The sequence below is a fragment of the Talpa europaea genome (genome assembly GCF_964194135.1).
Source record: "Talpa europaea genome assembly, chromosome: 1".
Classification (NCBI taxonomy): Eukaryota; Metazoa; Chordata; class Mammalia; order Eulipotyphla; family Talpidae; genus Talpa; species Talpa europaea.
The window spans coordinates 85057567-85081448 of NC_140073.1; the positions used below are offsets into that span (position 1 = coordinate 85057567).

The window sequence follows — 23882 nt, forward strand, 5'->3', positions numbered from 1 at the left end:
TTTTTTCATTGGATGTGACCCAAAATCAAGACGATGGTTGAGGGTGGAAAAGAAAATAGACTAATTTCCTATGACATATCTTTACAAACATATTTTCCCATTTAAGCACAAGCAATCCACATGATATAGGTCATGGGTTGCCCAAAACTTCTCTTTTATTCTTGCTATATTCCAAAGGCAATATACCAGGACAAGCAGGATGACACATTTCTAATTTTTATTTTCTCACTGTAGAAATATTTCTACACTGAATTAAGAAACTGACAGAACAAAACACACCAAAGCAAAAACAGACAATTATAAATCAGAGACATACTGCAGTAGGGGAGGAGGGAGAGGGATCAGGGGGAAGGAGGGAAGAGAGAGGACTGAGGTGATGGTGCACGGGTGAAGGAAATGGTGCATTGGTAAAGGAAAATCTATTAGAATTAGACCTGAGAAGGGGAAGCAAATATTGTTTAAAAACGAATAGGGATGTAAAAAATTAAATATATTTATATAAATAATAAAAAAGGAAACTGACAGAAGTCACCATTCTATGTAATTGTTCAAAGCACAGAATTAGGCCTAGAATTAGGTGAAAAACCCTCTACTGACCTAAACAAGTAGTAGAGATCCAAATATACCTCTTGTTATTTCTAAATCCACCACAGGTCAGGATAAATTATTCACTAGATTTTCTGAAACTCCTTATTTGATGAACTCTAGAAATATTTTAAAAGGCCAGAGTGGTATAATCAGTCTCCTACTGGCAACTTATGAAAGAAAAAAAAAAGGTTGTCATTTGTGATAAAGACAGGAGTCTTGGAACAATTAGAAATGTGAATTAGAGGAAGATAAAGGATTGAAGCACAAACCTATAAAAACTTTAAATCTATCTCAGTCTGAGATAAATTCAATATCATTTTTAATTTTATTAAAATGCTTCACTTTTAGTTGAATCTTGTTTTACTATTAACATACTGTTCTCCTCCCTCCATTCATTAGAACACTTTTATATTTTTATTAGAAAACTCTGATGTATATTTGTATGATCTGCAGCGCTAAATATTTTTAAGATATTCCAATTTGTATAATCACCTCTGAGGTATATTTAGCAAAATGATGTTTTCACTTTTAGCAACTTAGTCACATCTGTTCATTCAAAGCATTTTCTAGGTGTAATAAGAAGCCTGAATTATAACTGAACTGGATAAAATTAAATTCTAGAAATTTATTAATTCTAAAGAGAGAAAATAAAACTCTTTTACTGCAATCACTTTACAAGTCAGCACTTTGTTTTCTGCTGCTATAAGAGTATGTCACAGCCTTCAAATAAAAATAAAATTTCTAATAACTCATTATACATATATTGTAACTAAGAATCTGCTAACTTCTTATGTGAAAAATACAGAGTTCAAGGCTAAGAAAGGACAGGTGACCAAAAAAGGGAAGACTTTTAACTTTTCAATTTGAATCTGTCCACAGAGACGCAGTAATCGAACATCCATTTCAAAAGAGGGAAAGGATTTAGAGACCCAGTGATGAATGGTGTCTCAACATCCTCACTGCATTACTTCTGAGATTTACTCTTTTTCTCTTACCTCTCTCCATCTCTGATCTGGAATCCACTTTATTTTATCCCAGAGGTGGGAAAAAGGCAGTTGGCAAACACTGTCCAGAAGGTTTTGTTGCCCTGCACATCCCTGACCATACTCCATCTTAAAAAGCAGCAGTTGACTTTGAACACTAAACACATACAGATAGGGAGATGCCTCTGAAAAATGGAAACTTTGGGTGACCTGAGACCTTTTACCAAAAGGTAGCAATTAGTTTGTGAGAATCTGTCCAGAGACCAGACATGTATCTCCAGTTTTCTATAGTTCTGTCTATTTCTTATTGTCTTACTGACCCCACAATGAAGGACAGGTTACTCTTTGACATATTAGCTTCAATAGACATCATTTGTGTGGTAGTCAGTGAGAATCTACGCTACAGACTTCTGGTTCAGTAATTTTTTTTTTTTTCCCTAGTTCCATTTTGCAGCCCGATTCACTTTACTGGTAAATCTTTTTCCAGAATTGGACCTTTTTCTTAATCCCTGACATTTACCCTGTAACTTCATCTAACATTTCATTTCCCTTCCCCAACCAGTTGTATTAAAGTATTGTAGTTCCAATTAATTTTCAGATTTTAATTTTTCTTCTTCCTATCCTTAGCTTATAGATAAATGCTTGATCACTGTAGAATTCAAATGTTGATTTTTTTAAAGATAGAAAATAACTAGAAATTAATATAATTTACTGTAAGTAACGTTATAGAGAATTTTACTATGAGTCTATTCTATTAAAACATTTGGTGGCAGAGGGCTTACTTCAAATAATTGTGTTTAAACAGAAGTTCAGAAAAACCAACTTTTACCAACATATTAATCTCCTGTGAGAAACCCTTTACATTTGTTCTTTGCTCAAAAGTACTCTTTTCTGTGAAATACATAATTGTTTAAGAGACTCACTTCAAAGACCAAATGCATTTTTTTCCTAACAGCATTTTCAATGAAGCACAATAGTTGCAGCTTTGAAATGCATATTGAGTATCTCTGGCAATAAAATTCATGCTTTCTCAGTAACTGAAGTGTTTAAGTTTAAAAGAAAAGGCAGGTTATAAGTTCTCTTTGAACTTTCATTAAAACTCTGAAACATTTATATTTCAGTTGAATGGTTCCACAAATGAACTCACCCCGACAATGTACTCCTTCATCGTACCCATCCGAGCAGTCCAGGACACCATTGCACAGCTGGGATAAATGAACACATTTGTTGGCACCAATGCAAGCAATATGATTCAAGGGGCACTGGATTTTTACCACCTCAGGACCTGGAAAAAAGGTGTAAAAGGAACAGTATGATGTAGGTTGACTTTATTTTTTAATATTAAAACTGTTAAAAGAAATGACTAGCATTAATTTATAAAACTATAGGAAATACTACAAGAAGACACCTGTGACTCTCAGAAACATCAAAATTACCCTATGAGTCAAAACCTAATTTTTAAACACTTCATAAGCAATAAAATAGTGTGTATTATTTTGAGTTTATTTGTTAAGCAAAGCAATGTATTTGCTACTCTGTATTACAGTATGTGTTGGGAATGCTTTAAATATATATACATACATCCCTATATATATATATATATATACACACATATATATACACACACATACATACACATATAGTCAAAAGAAAATATTTATTATCAAAGAGAAAGAAAAGTAAAGGATACTTGTGCAGAAGCAAGTAGGCAGAAAGCTGTTTCTGAAAGGGACAGGTTTGTTAAAATCAAGACCTGCCTAGTCACAGTCCAGCAGTCTTGGGAGGAGAGCTGCCTCTGCTTCTTTGCAAAGGAGAAGGTTGGTGAAGAGACACCTGGATGGTCACAGGTGGGCAGGAGAGCAGCTCCCAGAAACACTTTTTTTTTTAAGGTAGCAAAAAAATGGAGCATATTTATTCTTTAATTGAAAATCATTTGCCGAGGGGGCGGAGCAACATGGCGGCGAGGAGACGCTGCGAGTAAGATCTCCCATTAAAAAAAGTTAATAGGGAGGAAAAGCGGCAGGTCCCAGTGAGAACTGGGACACGGAAGATAAACGGACGACTCCAGCAAACTGCCCAAAGAAGAAAGTTGCCATAAAAGAGGACGAGAAGGGAGGGAAGCGCAGAACCCTGCTCCCCTCCCCCGCCCACAGAGGCGGCACTCTCCAACCGGCAGAGAGGAGGAAAACAACAAACCAAAACACCCAACAAGAAAAACGGACGCAGCAAGTGGGACTGTGAGTGGAAAGGAACTATTTCAGCCACCACACCCCGTGAACGGGAGCTGAGGCGAACCCTGCAGGATCCACCGCAGAGGTGAGCTCCAGGCGCCATTAAAGAGAGCCCCGTACCCAGGAGGAGACCAGCATCAGCACATAGCCCCAGCCGCCCGGTAAGCTTGCGCGAAAGCAGCGCTCGGATTGCAGCTGCCCAGGTCCCCACGACTGCGACCTAGGCTTGCGGGGAGACGGCAGAGGCCCTCCCTGAGTGAGCAGGAACAAGGTGCCCAGGCAGGGGAGCGGGATTCAAAAGGCGCCATTCCCGCGCCACTGATCTGGGCTACAGCCCTCGTCCTGGAACTGAGGGCTTTGGAACTGAGACCCGGGGCACGAAATTAGGGGCGTGGGTTCCCCACGACGGTGGGGCACAAGGCAGACACAGCACCCCAAAGCCGTTGAGGTGTACCCTACCATCCCCGCTCTGCTCCCTGTCCCATGGGGTGGAAAATCAGCTCCCCAAGGGCTCTAGGAGAGATCTCTGGCGCCACCTAGCGACTTGACCCCAGCACAGGCTACTGAAGGAGCTAGTGGCCAGCTGGGGAGTTAGCCCACACCGGGCCCCTTCCGAACAAGTAGTCTGAGCCCACAGGGAGAGCGAGCACCCACAGCCGGGGCAGACCAGGCGCGCAGAAGAGTGTGCCTGAGACCAGAAGCGCAGGGAGTGTGTCCCACATCACCATTTTAGAACAGGGACATTTCTTCAGTAAAGACTACCTGCAGAAGGCTTCCTCAGGAGCCAGAGGTGAGCGGGGGAAGTTCGCCCACGCCAGACCCCCTCTGGCCTGCAGTCCAAGCCCAGAGGGGAGCAGGAACCCACCACCGGGGCAGACCAGGCGCACAGGGGAGTGTGTCCCCACATCGGCATTTTAGAACAGGGACCTTTCTCCAGTAAAGGCTGCTTGAAACTGACAGATGACTCCTGGAAGAACCAGAGGGGAACAGAGAAGCCCACCCAAGATGCCGGCCAGTCCCAACAACACAGTGTCCGAACGCATACGGCAAATTAGAAAACAGACAGTAGGGAGGAGAAGAACCACACGCAACCTAGCAACTCTCCAGAGAAAAAGCACACCACAAAAAGAAAGCCAGCCCCCAGATTGCAACGACAATAACTTGGAAGAATTTCTGAGCCTTCCAGAAAGAGAATTTAAAATTGCCGTGATTAAAAAACTGACAGAAGTCATAAAGGAAAACAATGATAAGGGAAAAATAATCAACAATCAGAAGAATGCAATTGAGTCCCTAGAGAGGGAAAACAATGGTCAGAAGAAAGAAATTGAGTCCCTAAAGAGGGAAGTAAAAGAAATGCAGGAGATCAAAGAATTAATGGAAGAACTAAAGAATTCTGGGAAAAGCAATGAAAACAGAATAGATGAAATGGAAGAACGAATAAGTAATCTTGAAGACACAGAAATAAAAAGAACCAAAACAGAAAAGGAAAGAGAAGTACGAAGGAAAAAGAACGAAGAAAGACTTCGGGAACTATCTGACTCCATGAGGAAAGGAAATATAAGAGTTATAGGAATACCAGAAGGAGAGGAGAGAGATGTAGGAACAGAGAAAATATTCAAAGAGATAATTGAAGAGAACTTCCCAAATGTGAAGAAGGAGCTGAAAATTGATATACAAGAAGCAAGAAGAACACCAAACTTCCACGACGAAAGGAAAAATACAGCAAGACACATAATAGTAAAGCTCCCAAGAATCCAGGACAAGGAAAAAATAATGAAGCTGGCAAGAGGGAAGAAACAGATAACATTCAAAGGAAAACTAATCAGGCTGACATCAGACTTCTCCGAAGAAACACTACGGGCAAGGAGAGAGTGGAGGGACATAGTCAACAGACTCCAAGAAAACAAATGCCATCCAAGAATACTCTATCCCGCAAAGCTCTCCTTCCTCTTTGAAGAAAGAATATGGACCTTCCCAGACAAACAGAAACTCCGGAATTTCATTGCAACTAAACCCCCACTCCAAAAAATACTACAAGGAGTCCTAAAGCCAGAACCTCAGAGCGATGAATAACAATGAAAGAAGGCCAAAAAAAAAAAAAAAGTTATTAAAAGAATAAATAAATAAAATCAAAAGAAAGACAAACACAATGGCAAATACAGATGTTAACATATCAATATTAACTCTAAATGTAAATGGACTAAACTCTTCAATAAAAAGACACAGAGTTGCAGCCTGAATTAAGAAACAAAACCCAACCTTTTGCTGTCTCCAGGAAACACATTTAGCTACAAAAGATAAAAATAGGCTCAAAATTAAAGGATGGAAAACAATCCTACAAGCAAATGGACCAAAAAAGAAAGCAGGAACAGCTATACTTATATCAGATAAAACAGATTTCAAACTCAAAAAGATAAAAAGAGACCCCAATGGTCACTACATTATGATCAAGGGGACAATACTTCAAGAAGAAATAACACTCATTAACATATACTCACCAAACGAAGGAGCACCAAAATATATCAGACAACTGTTGTCCTCTCTGAAAACAGACATCAGAGAAAACACATACGTAGTGGGAGACTTCAACACACCACTATCAACAATGGATAGATCAACAAGACAAAAAATAAGTAAAGAAACCAAAGCTCTAAATAAAGACCTAGAGCAATTGGGCTTAACAGACATCTATAGAACACTAAACCCCAAAAAAACGGAGTACACATTTTTCTCAAGCGCACACGGATCATTCTCCAGGATCGATCACATACTGGGGCACAAGACAAACATCAACAGATACACCAAGATTGAAATCATATCAACCATCTTTTCTGACCATGAAGGCATCAAACTAGAAATAAACCATAAAAAGAAGGCAAGGAACTTTCCTACCTCATGGAGATTAAAAACCACACTACTGGAAGACCATTGGACTAATGAGGAGATCAAAGAAGAAATTAAAAAATTTTTTGAATTGAACGACAAGGAGGACACCAATATCCTAAATGTATGGGATGCAGCAAAAGCAGTAATAAGAGGAAAATATATAGCAATAGAAGCTCACATCAAGAAACAAGAAAGAACGCAAAGAAACAACCTAATCTCGAAGCTCAAAGATCTAGAAAAAGAACAACAAAAAAACCCCAAAACCAGTAGAAGAAAAGAAATAATAAAAACCAAAGCAGAAATGAATGAAATTGAAACTAAAAAAACAATCCAAAAGAGCAATGAAACAAAGAGCTGGTTCTTTGAAAAAAATCAATAAAATAGACAAACCCGTAGCCAGGCTCACAAAGGAAAAAAGGGAGAAAGCACAAATAAACAGGATCATCAATGAAAGAGGAGAAATCACAACGGACACAGCAGAAATCAAAAGAATAATCAGTAACTACTATGAACAGTTATATGGAAACAAGTTTAACAATCTAGAGGAGATGGACAAATTCCTACAACTCTACAATCACCCAAAGCTAGATAAAGAAGAAATAGAACACCTAAACAGACCAATTACAATTAGCGAAATTGAAATGGTAATCAAAAACCTCCCCAAAAACAAAAGCCCAGGACCTGATGGATTTACAAATGAATTCTACCAAACATTCAGAGACGAATTAGTGCCTATCCTTCACAAACTCTTCCAAAAAATTGAGAAGGAAGGGACAATACCAAACACGTTTTATGAAGCCAACATTACACTAATACCAAAACCGAACAAGGACAACACAAAAAAGGAAAACTACAGGCCAATCTCCCTAATGAACACTGATGCAAAAATCCTCAATAAAATTTTAGCTATCAGAATCCAACAATGTATCCATAAGATAATTCACCACGACCAAGTTGGATTCATTCCAGGGGCACAAGGATGGTTTAACATCCGAAAATCAATCAACGTTATTCAACACATCAACAAAAAGAAATATAAAAACCATATGATAATATCAATAGATGCTGAGAAAGCTTTCGACAAAGTGCAACACCCATTCATGATAAAAGCCCTTGAAATTCTTGGGATACAAGGAACATACCTCAACATCATAAAGGCCATCTATGACAAGCCAACAGCCAGTATCATTCTCAATGGTGAAAAGCTGAAAGCAATTCCATTAAGATCTGGAACAAGACAAGGATGTCCACTCTCACCACTGCTTTTCAATATAATACTGGAAGTCCTAGCCAGGGCAATAAGACAAGAGAAAGACATCCAAGGAATCCAAATAGGAAAAGAAGAAGTCAAACTATCACTATTTGCAGACGATATGATATTATACATAGAGAACCCCAAAAACTCCACAGAAAAGCTAATTCAACTCATCAATCAGTTCAGTAAAGTGGCAGGATACAAAATCAACACGCAAAAGTCAGTAGCCTTCCTATACACAAACAATAAATCTGAAGAAGAAGAAATCAAAAAGACCATCCCTTTTGTTATTGAAACAAAAAAAATCAAATATTTGGGAATAAATCTAACAAAAGAGGTAAAGGACCTATACAAAGAAAACTATAAAACACTGTTAAAAGAAATAGAAGAAGACACAAAGAAATGGAGAGACATCCCCTGCTCATGGATTGGAAGAATAAACATTATTAAAATGGCCATCCTTCCAAAAGCAATATACAGATTCAATGCTATTCCAATCAAAATTTCAATGTCATTCTTCAAAGAAATAGAACAATTATTGATGAAATTCATATGGAATCACAAAAAACCCCGAATAGCCAAAGCTCTCCTGAAAAAAAAAGAAGGGAATGGAGGCATCAGACTCCCAGACTTCAAACTATACTACAAAGCCATAATCATCAAAACTGCATGGTATTGGAACAAGAACAGACATACAGACCAATGGAATCGAATAGAAAATCCAGAAATAAACCCACAGATTTATGGTCAACTAATCTTTGACAAAGGAGCAAAGACTATGCATTGGAGCAAAGAAAGTTTGTTCAATAAATGGTGCTGGGAAAACTGGGTCGCTACATGCAAAAGAATGAAGCTTGACCACCACCTCACACCATACACAAAAATCAACTCAAAATGGATTAAAGAACTAGACATAAGACCTGAAACCATAAAATATATAGAAGGAAATATAGGCGAAACACTATGTGATTTGCACATCAAAGACATCTTTACAGACACATCACCCAAAGCAGTGATAGTGAAGGCAAAGATAAACTGCTGGGACTACATCAAATTAAAGAGCTTTTGCACAGCAAAAGAGACAATAACAAAAACAAAGAGAAACCCCACCAACTGGGAGAACATTTTTGCACCCAACACTAATGATAAAGGACTGATCACAAAAATCTGCAAAGAGCTGATGAGACTCAACAACAACAAAGAAAATAATCCAGTCAAAAAATGGGCAGAAGAGCTTAAAAGAAACTTCTCTGAAGAGGAAATGCAAATGGTCAACAGGCATATGAAAAAATGTTCAACATCACTTGTCATCAGGGAAATGCAAATCAAAACTACCATGAGATACCATCTTACACCAGTGAGAATGGCACATATTAAAAAAACTAGCAACAACAAATGTTGGCGAGGGTGTGGAGAAAAAGGAACTCTTCTGCACTGTTGGTGGGAGTGCAAACTGGTCCAACCACTGTGGAAAGCTGTGTGGAGATTTCTGGACCTACTAAACATAGAGCTTCCATATGATCCAGCAATTCCACTCCTAGGTATTTACCCAAAGGACACAGAAACATCAATTCCAAAGAACACCTGCACCCCTATGTTTATAGCAGCACTGTTTACAATAGCTAAGCTTTGGAAACAACCCAAATGCCCAAAAATAGATGACTGGATCAAGAAGATGTGGTACATATATACCATGGAATATTACTCAGCATTCAAAAAAGATAAACACATGCAATTTGCTGCAACATGGATGGCGCTGGAAGGGATCATGCTCAGCGAAATAAGCCAAAAAGAAAAAGAAAAATACCGGATGGTCTCACTCATAGCAGGAATCTAGAAAACTTAAATAAGGGACCAGGAAAATGAATAACTATAAGAAAGTGAAAATCAAAATCAACAAAAAACTATGAACCAGAGACACTTTTAGGGGGGCGGGGGCGGGAGGGGAGGGATTGGGGTCAGAATGGGGGGCTGCAATTGTATGGGGAATATAACAATAAAATTTATAAAAAAAAAAAAAAAGAAAATCATTTGCCATACTGCATTTTGCAAACTAAGGTACACAGGATGTAATTTGAAGCATTTACATACTGTAATACGATTACCACTGTAGCAATTAGCACTCATATCATGTCATACAATCATTTCTTTTTAGTGTTTCAAAAAATTCAAAATTTTGAAACAATGCATTAAAAGTAGAAATATCCTTTTCAAATCTTAAAGTAGCATGGATCTAAAATATGAGGGATGGTTTGACTCAGTCATTGTCCTCCCTTATTCTTACATAAGTTGATCAAGGTACTTAAACTGTGAGTCTCATTTTTCTCAAATGTGAAATATGGAAAATGGCAACTTCTCGGCGCTACTCCTGTTAGAATTATATCAGGTGCCAAGACAAAAAGACTGTAGTGCAATTTCACTGAGTTGTATCAACCTAAAGGTGATTTCATTTTTAATCTATTTTTTAAGAATGTGAAAATAGCTAGTTACATATTGTAAAGGCAGGACTGGACACGGTGCAGGTTCTCTGATCCCATGCAGACCAGGTAAAGGAGGAGTCAGAGTCCTCAGTGGTTTTTTTCAGGTCTTTTATTGGGGTTCACCAGGCATATGGCAGGCAAGGGTGCTGGGGGGCTGGGAGGCTGGCAGTCCTCCCAGCCCCCAGCAAATCTTCACTCTATCTGGGCTCTCTGGCTTTCTCTGCTTCTGCTTTGGGCTTCTCTTTCGGCTTCTGCTACTGCTGGCGTCCCCGTGTCTCAGCCATTAAAAGCCCAGTCTCAGCCCAGGTGAATCCCATCTACTTAGGCCCACACCCTATTCCAGGTGCCCGCCATCAGGCATGCATTCAGGACCTCAAGGATCCATCATCTATCCTGACGGCGGGAGGGCAGAAAAGCCTGACATTTTTCCTTACCCTACACATATTGTTATGGAAGGATTCTTTTGTTTAAACAATCTTTACAGAGTAGCTATAATGCAACAGAATATGCTAAAAAGTCAATGATTTATAGAGCAAACTCACTGAGTTTAACTGCTGCAGGTAACTCTACTTTTTATATAATTACCATTTTTCTTTCTAGAGATATAATTTCCAAAATCAATCTATAGTTCAATAGACATTCTCCAAATTTTCCATAATGATTAGGAAACTTGCCCAGCTCTCCAACATCCAAACTGTACCATATAACTCTTATATAATTCACATGTTAATCTGATTATTACTACAGCCCAGATTCCAGAAGGCACACTTCAGATTTAACCAGAGTTATGTAAGTACTCATGGATATAATTTATTTAATCAATTAAGGGTATGTTTCCTCATCTGTGAATGAAAGTTTCCTCTGAGTTTACTTTAAAGGGTTGTTGTGAATATCAAAATGGATTGATGCCAAAGCAATGGCTACTGTGAGATGCAGTCAGGTAAATAAATTCAGCACAACTGGCTGATTAACAGACTCAGAAGTCAGATTCTTGGATCCAGTCACAGGCACCGACATTTATAAACTGAGTGATTTGCCCAAGTTAAGTAAATTCACTGGGCTTCATTGGGTGTGTAGGGTAAGGTAAAAAGCATCAGGCTTTTCTGCCCTCCTGCCATCAGGATAGATGACGGAACCCTGTGGTCCTGATGGCAGGCACCTGGAATAGGGTATGGGCATATGTAGATGGGATTCACCCGCTAAGACTGGGCTTTTAAGGGTGGTGTCATGGAGACACCAGCAGAAGCTGAACCAGGGGAAGCAAAGCAGATCAGTAGAACCACGAGAAGCGGAACAGCTGAGACCACCAGAGAACGCCAGAGAGCCCAGAGTGAAGACTTGCTGGGAGCTGGGAGGCCTGCCAGCCTCACGGCCCCCAGGAACCTTGCCTGCTGTGTACCTGGTAAATCCCAATAAAACCCTGCAAAAGCCACCAAGGGCTCCAGAACATTCCTCCTTCACCCGGCTGCTGGAATCAAAGATCCTGCTCCATGTCTTCCTGCCCCTACAGGGTGGTAGTTCTACAGATTATATAAAGAACTCTTCATATTGCCTGGCTGTGAAATATTTAGACTGCTTAAATATTTAGATTTCTTATAAGTAAAGAATATTCCAAGGAGGTGAGTTGCCTTTTACTAAATACTTGAATATCATAACTTTTTTTGTTTCAAGTCTTCAAGGAAAAAAAAAATCAGTTTTACTTTCACTATTTCGTTACTGCAAACAAATAGATATAAGGCCAATCTAACATATCCTAAGATATGCAAAAGTATGAGATTACAGAAAATAGTGATGTGTTAGATGTATAGAGCGAAAATATTATGCAAGTCAAAACAAATAAACTTGGAGTTGCCAAAAAATGTGTTTTTGAAATGCCTCATCAAATATGAATTAAAGGTATAAGTAATTTTATTTGATGTTAAAACAACTTTCAACCTTTTGTGGTTTGGGGGATATGAACAAATTTTTATGATGTAGCTTCAATAGCTGAAGTGCTACTTCTGAAAGCTTTCTCTATGATTTCATGTATATTCACATTTTATATGATTACTGCAATATAAGGCTCCTACTTTAGTCAAAGAGCATATGACAAATTATTTTGTCAAAAATGAACACAACTCATTTTACCTAAAACTTCTATCTTTAGCTTGAGCTTCAACCTTTTAAAAATAAATACACAAATTTCCATATAATTATATAACTGAAGTACAAACATACATTTAAATTTAAATTCCAGGAATATATGGAAGTGAAACACTTTTATAAGGAATGTTTCCGGCTACTGAATTTTATATTTGTAAGATAAATGAAAATTGATTTATAATATGATTTTGATTTAAAAATGATTTGCAAAGCTATAAACTCCCATGGCAGACACAACATAGTTCTTTTTAATATTAATTGTCTGATCCCTACAAATTTTAAAATATGCATCCTTGCATAACTGTCAAAGTAGTGGTTAGGCCAGTTATATATAAACTCTGTAAAAATTCCAGAAATAAGTCACAGAATATTTCATACACCTGGGAGATTTCAGAAATTTTATAGAGACCAAACACTAGCATGTATAAGAAGATGTTGTTTTAAAAGTATTTGGACTGGCTCAAATGAACACAGGATATCTTATGTTTAAGACTGACATATAGTTAAGTGCAGAGTAAAAAGAGTGAAATGCACGTGTATCAGAAAAAATCAGCTTATTAAAAACAAACCAGAACAATGTTGAAATTCTCAAAAACACTGTGAGAACTAATATAGTCACCCTACTAGCAACTTGCAAAGAAAAAATAAATTCATGTAGGAGAATGAAAAAGTTAACTTGTTTCTTTATAGACTAATCACTAAAATTGTTTTCATCTTTTAAATACTCTTGTTTTAGCTTTCATCATTACTAGGTGACCTGTAAGATACTCAGGCATGGCTGGATGGACTGCACCTTACAACTAGTCCTCCCCAAATTTTCAAATCAAAGCAACAAGATGTTTTTAAGATACACTGATATAGGGGACTCCCAGGTCGTGTAGGGGTTAAAGACAGCACTATGATGCTATCCTCAGCCACTGCAGCATGAGTTTGATCCCAAGCCAGGCAGGTGACCCACATGGCACAGGAGACCTTTCCTGTCTCACCTGCCCGCTGCTCCCATCAGCAGTGTATTTCAGTAGATCTGCCTGTTCTGCCCCCCAACTCTGTCTTTGGTGAATCCTCTCACCGCCCCTGCACCTTTGGCTTACACTCCAGTTCTTGTATGCATAAATAAATAAAGCTTTGAAAAAGAGAGATGCACTGATACAAACTAGAGAAATTGAGGATGTTGCTGCAAGCCTTGAGACTCATCTCAATATTGATAAAATTAATAATTCAAACCCCTTTGATCAGTGTTGTGATTTTTCAGTAGGACACTTCTGCTAAAGTTATTATTTTGTTGTTTTATTCCTAAAAAAATGGGGATAGTATCAAGACATGCCTGCCTCAACTGAAATACTCCCAGAAGTTAGGTAATAAGAACTATTTCTGGGGGAATAGTTCACCCTAGATTCCCCATGATCATTTATGCAATAAAGCTGTGTATATCCCTCATGATTCCTTTAGTCCATCTTTAGGTGGAGAAAAGACTCAACCTGATCCCTGCTACCCATCTATCTACCTGTGTGACAAGGAGAGACATGTGATTCCCAAGCAATGTGAAATCCTGAGACTATGTCAATATTGCATTAAATGATTCATCTCATGATGACTTTTAAGAAATATAAATATTTCACAACCAGAATTGACAACCTGGACATACCAGGGAGCAAAGTCAGAGGCTCCCTGATATGCTAGGAATTATCTCTTGGTGAATTATGAGTTTGAGGGGAACAGGGAGAAGCAGTGGAGTGACAAGGGAGCATAAGAGGAATTTCAAAATAGCACAGAAAGACTTAAAAAGTTTATGGTAGGTCTAGTGAGAATGTCACTTCTGCTTTTAGTAATGTGCATTCAGAAAACTTCCCAAAGTTCCCAAATTTTAGGGGATCTGTGTAGAGTAGCATAAATTCAAATACAGTTATTGATTAAAGACAAGCTCCATAATTAGGAGGATTTAAAATACATCAACTTGGAAAATAGTATTTACATTTATAATTTTATAGACCTTACCCAATTAATTGAAATAGTCATCATTTTATAGGATAAACTTCACATTACAAAACTTTCTAGGATAGGGCCTCCCCGGTGGCGCAGCGGTTGAGCGCTGGGTTGCGAAGCTGCCCGCAGCCTCTGCGACGCCGGTTCGATCCTCCGGCTGCTCCCCGGCCACCAGAGGAGGGTCCCATATGGCGCGCAGACCTCTCCTGCCGCCCGCTGCTCCCCTCAGCAGTGTACTTCGGTCCTTCTGCCTGCTCTGCTCCCCCCTCTGGCTCTGGTGAATTCTCTCACCCTCCTGCGCTTCTGACTGTACCCAGTGCATGTATAAACAAAACAAACAAACAAAAAATAAATAAATAAACATGCCTCTATTAAAAAAAAAAAACTTTCTAGGATAATGTGATTCTTCTGTATCTTTTTTATGTATTTTTTACAGATTTATTTTTTATTTATACAATAGCTAGAGTACAGGCCAGAGGTGCAGGAGGGTGAGAGGATTCACCAGAGACAGAGTGGCGAGCAGAATAAGCAGACAGACTGAAAGCACTGCTGAGGGGAGCAGCAAGTGAGACAGGAGAGGTCTGCCTCGCCATGTGGGACTCTTCCTGGCTAACTGGGAATTGAACCCGCACTGAAGAGGCTGCAGACAGCTTCAAGTGCTGCGCTCAACCCGCTGTACCACCAGGGAGGCTCTCTCTCTTCTGTATCTTTTGAATGTTTAAGTGATTTTTTAAACACAGAGTACACATCTTTATTTAGTAAAAAAAAAAAAAATAGTAAAAGAAACATAAATCTCCTCATATGTCTTTTCTGATTGAGATAATTGACAGTACATTTTGTGAAGGAGTGGTGATTTATTTCAGTAATATCAGATAAGGTCAAATATATGCATTTGTGACCATCATAGCCTCTTGGAAAAGCACCAATCCTCCTCCTTCAAATACCTTTGAAGTTATTTGAACCCTCTATCACATCCCTCTTTCTGGGTTTTATTACCAAATCAGATTTTCATCTTTGTTGCCCTCCCTATTTCTATTTTTTCCTTGGTTCTCAATCCTCTGCCTTCCATCTCATTCATTTTTTATTTAACCTACACAAGTGAACAAAGTTCCCATGGCTGATTGACCTTTCCTTTTAGTTGGCATTCCTTTCCCCCTACCTTTTAAAAATTGGGTACCTGCTGTGCCCCCACACCTTCTTATTCTACACTGTTTCCAACACTGCAGATCCTCATCTCTGCAAGGTCTTGGCCCTGCAAACTGCAAAGGTGGAGGCATATAGGGTCCTTCAAAACTGACCAGATGCTGTCTTTGATGCTGTCTGTTATTATGTCTCATGTTTCTTACACTTTGTAGCCACACTATGGTTGATGCTGTTATTTATTTATGTCTATTGTGAACATATGTGGAAGCATTTTATAGTGTTCTTTTGGAAACTTCTCTCTGTCTCTGTCTAGAAAACACAAACACCTTGCACATCTCCTTGCACAGGTGTTCCCTATAAGCTGTTGAAAGTATGTTCAGTTTATTTCTTCATTAATGTCTACTTCATTAGCCATGCTAAAAATTATGTTTCTCCACCATCAAGACAGCTTCATATTAGGTCTTACAAATGGTACTACTGTCAGAATCATAAATAGTCTCAATTGCTGACCACAGCCCCAACTTTTTGGCCTGATTTCATCATCTAATTATCACTTAGAATTATTTATAAATTATTCTCAGTACAGATATTCTACTTCAATTAATGTCATTTTTACCTCCCTAAAATAAACACTTTTTTTTCCACTTCTAGATTCTTCTGCATGCAATCTCATCATCTGGAAAGTAAACTTTATTATCAACCAACAAAATACTTTACAGGCAAGCCTAAATTCTGTACTCTCCATCAAGTTTCTTTTTGAGAAATAGCATGACATAGTGGGAAGGTTGAGATTTAGAGAAAACAACTACAGTTTTTGTCATTTTTTAGTTTTCTGAATTTAGTAAATATCTAACCTCAGAGATTATTCTTTCATATATAAAAATGGGGATCATAATGTTTGTTCCTCATGATTATCATAAGGAATAAATGAAATAATGGTTTAGAAAGCACTTTTGTGTATGGGTGTCACTGATCCTATATTGTTCTATGAAATTATACAACCATCCTTTATGACACATTTTATTTTACAATACAAACATAACTGTGTAGCTTTTGGGCTGTGTTGACAGCAGGTAGTTTCACACATATTTCCAGAGATACAGAGCCTTTTACTTATGTATATTTTTTTAATTTCACTCCTACCACTTTGTAATATAGAATGTACTATAAGAATATAAATATACTAATAACTAGATGATACAAAATCAAGAAAAATTATCTGATACATGTTATTACCAGATAGCATAAGATGCCCTCAAATTAGAAATTTTTAAATTATTCAGTACTGAATTTTATTTGTTTGTTTATTCATGTAAAAGACTGAGATTTGATTATATCTTGAAGAATTATTTGAAACTCAATCTCTGGTAAAATGTAATACTAGTTTAAAAAATACTGAGTAATGTAAGAACTATGAATTTGTGGAAATTTAAAAATAACTGCTTTAAATTATTTTAAAAGTTTTAGTGCCATTATAACTAAGTAATATATTAAGATTTCTAAAACTTCATTACCTTGATTGCAAACGCTTACTGTTTTCTTTTACACTGAAAATGAAACAATGGGATACAGTTTCTTGAAAATATTAGATAGGCAATCATATTTTAAGAGGGGAAGGCAATTCATATGCAATTATATGTAGGAAATTATAGCATTTTAAAATCTATTATAGTTCTAGGCTGAAATATCAAATAGTTAACTATATGGTAACTTATGAAAACTAAAAGCATGTGCAATATTTACTCAAGATATTTTGGGAAAATTAGCATTTAAAGTAAAGATATTTAATGTCACATTTCTGTTTAACATTAAACATTAACATTGGATCACATAATGCCTTCACCAAAGTAATACAAATTCCCTAGAAATGTGTTTATTTCATAAGTTCTTATATTCAAGCACAATTTACTTTTGCATGTGAGCTACTTAAGTTGACAAATTGATAGTTTATGTAGAAAAATATGAAAATATATATAGTATTATTACAGAAAATTAAAATAAAATTTATGAGTTTCAACTTGTAAATAAAATATTAATTGATATCATTTGTTGGAATGATCTATATGATTACACTTGAAGATATAAGACAGGAGTAAGAACCTCTAAAGATACATGTGCCTTCAATCTGTTAGTAATTCACTCAAATAAAATAATTGCAGTGAAAGGGACTTCCTTGTAAAGGCTTGTGTGTTTACATATTTCAAGTGGATGTTGTGAAGATTCAGGCACTCAAAAAGATGTAAAATTGATTGATTTTGTCCAGATGCACTATACCCTTAAGCCATCTCTGACATCTGTCCTATTTTTAAAGACCCTGGGGAAGGAGATTTTGTAGCTTTGATATCTTGTTCTGGAGCTTAAAAATCTTTTTCCCTTTTCCTTACTCTTCAGCAATCTCAGTGTAGTAAAATTACTTGCATATAACATCTAGAGCTTTATTTATGTAATTAATATATATGAAGCACACTTGGTAACCTAAGGAAGACTGAACCATACTAAAGTAATTTTGTTATGACCAAAGTCACCAGGTATTTGCTATTATGAGTATGAAAGAATAATGGTTAGTTGGGACTCTTATACTGAAAACTTTCTAGATTGTATCTGGAAATGTTATATTAAAAGGAGAGCCCTAAATCTATCTCCTGCTCTCCCCCACTCTCTCTCGCTTTCTATATGTTTTTTTTTGCTAACTTTAAATTATATCAAGTGATTTTTTATCAATTTAATTGACTGCCAACACATGAATTCAACAAATATAGCCAAGTTGTAATATTTTCCAGTACTGAAAATACAAACATTTAGAATACAGTGAAAATTGACAAAGGAAAAATAATGTGAGAATATAGCTAAAGTACTGTTGTCATTAAAGATTTAGAAATAAGAATTCTATCAAACTAATCATCTGTCTTTCTTTCTGACCTCACATTCAAGGATAAATAGATAAAAAAAATAAATCACTGTATCATATGTGACTGTCATTTCAACACTGAAATGCATGAAACCCAGTGCTATTGGAGTACTCAGTATGAAAGATTAAGAAAATCAGTGATCTTTATGTATATAAAATGTTCCTTTATTCCTTGTCATACATCTATTTTCAATTTTTACTTGGTTGTGGATCACCCCACTCTCACTAAAAGGTCTCATTGGTCTCAATTTTTTTTTGCTTTCCCTCCAACTCAGTTAAAATATACCTGTATGGACATTTATTCATTTTAAAGATTTATGGGCCTCCCTGGTGGTGCAAAGGGTTAAGCACCACACTATGAAACAACTGCCTCTGCAGCACTAGTTCCATTCTCCGCTGGCCAGGGAGGAGCCCACATGGCACAGCAGACCTCTCCTGACTCACCCGCTGCTCCCCTCAGCAGTGTATTTCAGTGGCTCTGCCTGTTCAGTTCCCTACTCTGACTCTGGTTAATCCTCTCACTCCTGTATCTCTGGCCTGTAGTCCAGCTCTTGTATGCACAAATAAATAAATCTTAAAAAGAAAATAGGGTTCCCCAGTGGCGCAGCCGGTTGAGCGCAGTGTGGGTTCGATTCTCGGCAGACACAGGGAGGCCTACATGGCGTGGCAGACCTCTCCTGACTCACCTGCTGCTCCCCTTAGCAGTGTCTTCCATCTGTCTGCCTGTTCTGCTCCCCGGGTCTCTGAAGAATCTCCTCTCACCCTCCCACACCTCTGACCTGTACCCCAGTTCTTGTATAAATAAATAAAATATTTTTAAAAAATTAAAAAAAAATGAAGATTTATTTTATTTATGCATAGAACTCCTGGGGCATATACCAGAGGTGTGGGGGGTTGAAAGGATTCACAAGAGACAGAGTGGGGAGCAGAATAGGCAGATCCACTGAAATACACTGCTGAGGGGAGCAGTGGGCAAGACAGGAGAGGTCTGCTGTACCATGTGGATTAGCTCCCTGGCCAGGGATTGAACTTATGCCCCAGTGACTGGCAATAAATTGATAGTGCTGAGACTTTAACCCCTGTGCCACCAGGGCCCTGAATGGACACTTTTTAAATCTTGTAGTGTCCTACTCTTTGCTAACCAACTTGATAAATGATACTCTATCTCATAGGGGTAATGTATTTGCATTTAAATAATATTCTTATAAAAAGATGTTGGCTTTTAAGATTGCAGTTTGAGGTCTTTTGGAAAAATGAGAAAGCTACTTTTGTTACAGAGCAAGAGACACTTCCTTAATCAATACTCGTATCTCACTTCTTGGTGGCAATTTTGATGATTGATAAAGTAGGTTCTCAACTCTCTTTTTTTAATTTATATTTTCCAGTGAGGAGTTTAATAATATCTAGATAGATTTAATGTGAGGAAATAGTAAGAATATAGTAGGATATAGTAAGGTTAAAAAAAAATCAATAGTCCTTTAAAGGGGAAAGTATTACTAGAGACAAAACCTGGCTGATGTTGTTCTATGATCCAGCATTAATAATCTTACTACAAGAAGATGCTTAAAATATAACTTTTTTTGGCCTCCCTGGTGGTGCAAGTGGTTATGTCTCAGCACTATGAAGCTTTCAGCAGCCACTGTAGGATGATTTTGATCCCCAGTCGGGGAGCTAACCCACATGGCACAGCAGGACTTTGCTGTCCCACCCCCTGATTCCCTCAGCAATGTATTTCAGTATCTCTGCCTCTTCTGCTCTTACTCTGTCTCTGGTGACTCCTCTCACCTCTGTACCTCTGGCCTGTACCCCAGTTCTTGTATGCATAAATAAATAAATTGTAAAAAATATATAATTTTTTTGTCACTTTCTCCAGTGCATTTAAAGAAACTATTTTCTGGGTATAAGTGTTATAGTACAGGGAGAGGGGCAGCCCAAACCCCGCAAACCTGCCTATTCTAAATGGGTTCTGCCATCCGCCGCATCAACACAAAACACATGAGACTAATGGGAAGGATCTTTAATAAAACTAGGAAACAATACAGGTAAGGCAAAGAGTCTAGTTTCTAAATGAAGCACCCAAAGTTACCCGTCCCCTCGTGGGTAAAAGTCTATCCAAATGGGACTGGCCCAGAGCAAGGTCCCAAAGCCTGCCACAAGTCTAAAGCATCTTCCAGTGGGGACCCACAGAAAAGGGCCAGAAACAACCAGACAAGCCCGGAAGGAAAGGAGCAAAATCAACATCAAGATAAAAGCTGCCATTGTCACCTCCCCATGGGTCTCACCCACATCTGTGTCACCCAGTCCACAACCAAAAGACAAGCGCAGTTTCTTCACGTGTCTCTAGGCTCCATGCGCCTCCTCCAGGTCTCCTGGCTCCATCCTACTTCCTTCCTCAGTCTCTTCTGCAGCTTCTTCTCTCCCTGCTCAGCTCCACCCTCCCTTGGGTGGGGCAGGAAACCTCCCCCTTTCCTGGGGACCACCCTGTTGCATAAGTACTACATTTCAATAGGTCAGGTCGTTACCAGTGATCAGAAATGAGGCTACCATTCTAGGATAAACATCAAACAATTTTAGAGGAACCATTTCACATAAAACAGGTAAAATTGGATGTATGTAATCACCAGAATGCCTTCATAACTAGTTGAAACACAATTTCAGGTACATATCATCTAAAACCTAGGACAACCTCAGAAGAAAAAAAAAAAGTTTTCTCTCAGTTAATTGAACAAGTTACTTCAATCCATACATGTCAACTATCTTTTAAAATGAATGGAGAGGAACCAGAAAACAGATGCCCTTTATCTTTAATTAGCAACACCTCTATTGAATCCTTAACAGGTAAAATATATGTTCTAGTCATTTCGTGAAATTCCTCAGTGAGAAAAAATATCCAATTTGAAGATAAAATAACTAAGGAAGCAGAAGATAAAATGTTTCAGTTTTGAATATCTTTCTTCTGAAATACAGAAGACAAATGTCATCTCTGAAGCCAACACTTTTTCCTCTAGCTATCTGGAGTTTTATTACCTACTGCAACCCAGTGGCAACTCCTAATTGCAGTTCTGAAGTTCAGGGTAGTGTGAAAAGCCTACACAATTTGACTCAGAATTGATTTCCTGGTAGGAAGCTTATTCAAATACTGGTGTTTACAGGAAAAGACAAGTCACATTTGACCTCCCCAGTGGTGCAGGGTTAAAGTCTCAGCACTATCAAGTTATTGGCTGCCACTGTGGCATGAGTTTGATCCCCTGCCAGGGAAGTGATCCACATGGTGCAGCGGACCTCTTCTATAATGCCCACTGCTCCCTTCAGCAGTGTATTTCAGTAGATTCACCTGTTCTGCTCCCCACTCTATCTCTGCTGAATTCACCCCCTGTACCACTGGCCTAGATCCCAGTTCTTGTATGTGTAAATAAATAAAGATAAATCTTAAAAAAAGACAAGTCATAAAGTTTTACACATCTCTCAAAGAAAATGGGTCTTACTTCAACAAAGGGGCAGTGAGTGTGAACCTTCAACTGTCTAATCCACATGTCAAGACAGCAGAGTTATCCCATCTTTGATTCTACATATATGTTAGAGATTACCCTTGAATCAAACTCTGAGCACACACAGGTATAGGGATAACTACTCTTAAGAAGTCCTTTAGAGAAAACTGTAAGCTAAGAGGATTATTTTTATAGTCTGTTCCTATAAGCTAAGATAATAAAAGTTTAGTTGCAATTTCCCAGTTAAGGCCAAAAACCAAAAGCAAGTTAATGTCTGATGGAAGGAAAGATTTTGGCAGCATATCACCCAAAGGGTAATAGAAAAAGGAATTCTAAATATACAAATCACTACCAACAACCTTAAAGACATTATTTAATCCCCTCACCCTAACTATGAGTAACAAAGACAAGATTTAAGGAAAAGAGGAAACTAGTAAATGAACTGTCTCTTTACCTCATTGTTGTCAGATTAACAAGATTACTTTGAGGATCCAATAGCCAAATTACTCCTTTTCACCCAGTTAGTTTATCACAATTTAGATAAGTTTTTCTAAGTCTCAACAAAAACTGAATAATAATAATAGTTTTTAATTATTATTTTGTAGGAATCACTTAAGATACCACTAAATTATGCATGCTGACTAAAAAGGAAAAATATCTTTCTGATTTAGAGACAAGTTTGCATGCATCTCAGTGACATGACAAAGATCGACTGTGATAAATGTACACAGAAGGAAGATATTTTTGAATCCACTGGTACATTCACCACGAAGGTTACTTAACAGGAGTTACTTATTTATTATTCCATTTGGAAAAATAATCCTAGTAGTTTGGAGTAAGTGGGATAATGAAAAATGGAGAAAAAAGGAAATAAAATATACCTTGAATCACACTCACAGTTTGATGAGGAATCACACACTGTATGTAAAAAATAAACAATGATTCCAGACACCTGATTAACATACAGTGAATTTACAGTGAGAGGAAATCGTTTGAGCATTTTGAGACATACGATTTTTATATAACCCTATTTATACATTTAAGGAGGATAGTTTTAAACAGTCCAATTTAAAAGTCCATGATTGTATAGGCATACTTTAATAAAATAGTGTTGAATTGTTAGTAGAGTATATAAACATTGTCCAATTTAGACCAAAAGTGAAACATCCTCAATATTGAGTAAAGTTAGCCTTCAAAACTTATTTTTAAACCATTCAAAACAATGTTAACTCTAAAAATGATCTCATGATGTACTTTCAATGAATGCAAATTGTTCTTCATTGCATTTTGTAAAAGTAGTATTTTATTAAGATAACTGCTGTTTATTGAGTATTCCCTTTGTTCTAGACTCTCTAGTGCACACATAATGCCCATTATCTCATTAAAACCTCACAAAAATCTATGAGTTAGTTATTATAATTACTATTATGTAAGTGGGGAAATTGAAGATTGCAGAGGTTAAATACCTTTCTCAAGGTCACAGAGCTATACTGATATTTGAATACAGATCATTTATAGCTTCACAACCTGGTTTCTTCATCATTATGTTATTTTGTTCTACTATCTCAATCCCATGTAACAAACGAGGCAAAGAAGCCTAAACATACCTTTCTATCTGTCTTCCTGTGTCTCTCTTTTTAAATTATATAAGGAACTTGAAGAAAAGGGAACAAAATCATGTGCAAAGCCCAAGACTATGAAATATGTTATGTCAATATTTACACAGAACTAACAGTCTGGGGTGAATCCTGAATATTTTAGAACAGATTAAATACACTGTACAGACTGCAACTTC

At 37.6% G+C, this 23882-nt stretch overlaps 1 protein-coding gene across 1 annotated transcript in view; it reads right to left on the minus strand.

Annotated features, from left to right (window-relative positions):
• LRP1B (LDL receptor related protein 1B) overlaps positions 1 to 23882 on the minus strand; it is a gene marked incomplete at its 3' end in the record, with an annotated part of 1731654 nt that overhangs the window by 1069645 nt on the left and 638127 nt on the right. The window contains exon 3 of the mRNA XM_084254814.1: positions 2719 to 2856. Coding sequence (XP_084110940.1) covers positions 2719 to 2856 — 138 coding nt within the window. The remainder of the gene's footprint in view (positions 1 to 2718; positions 2857 to 23882) is intronic.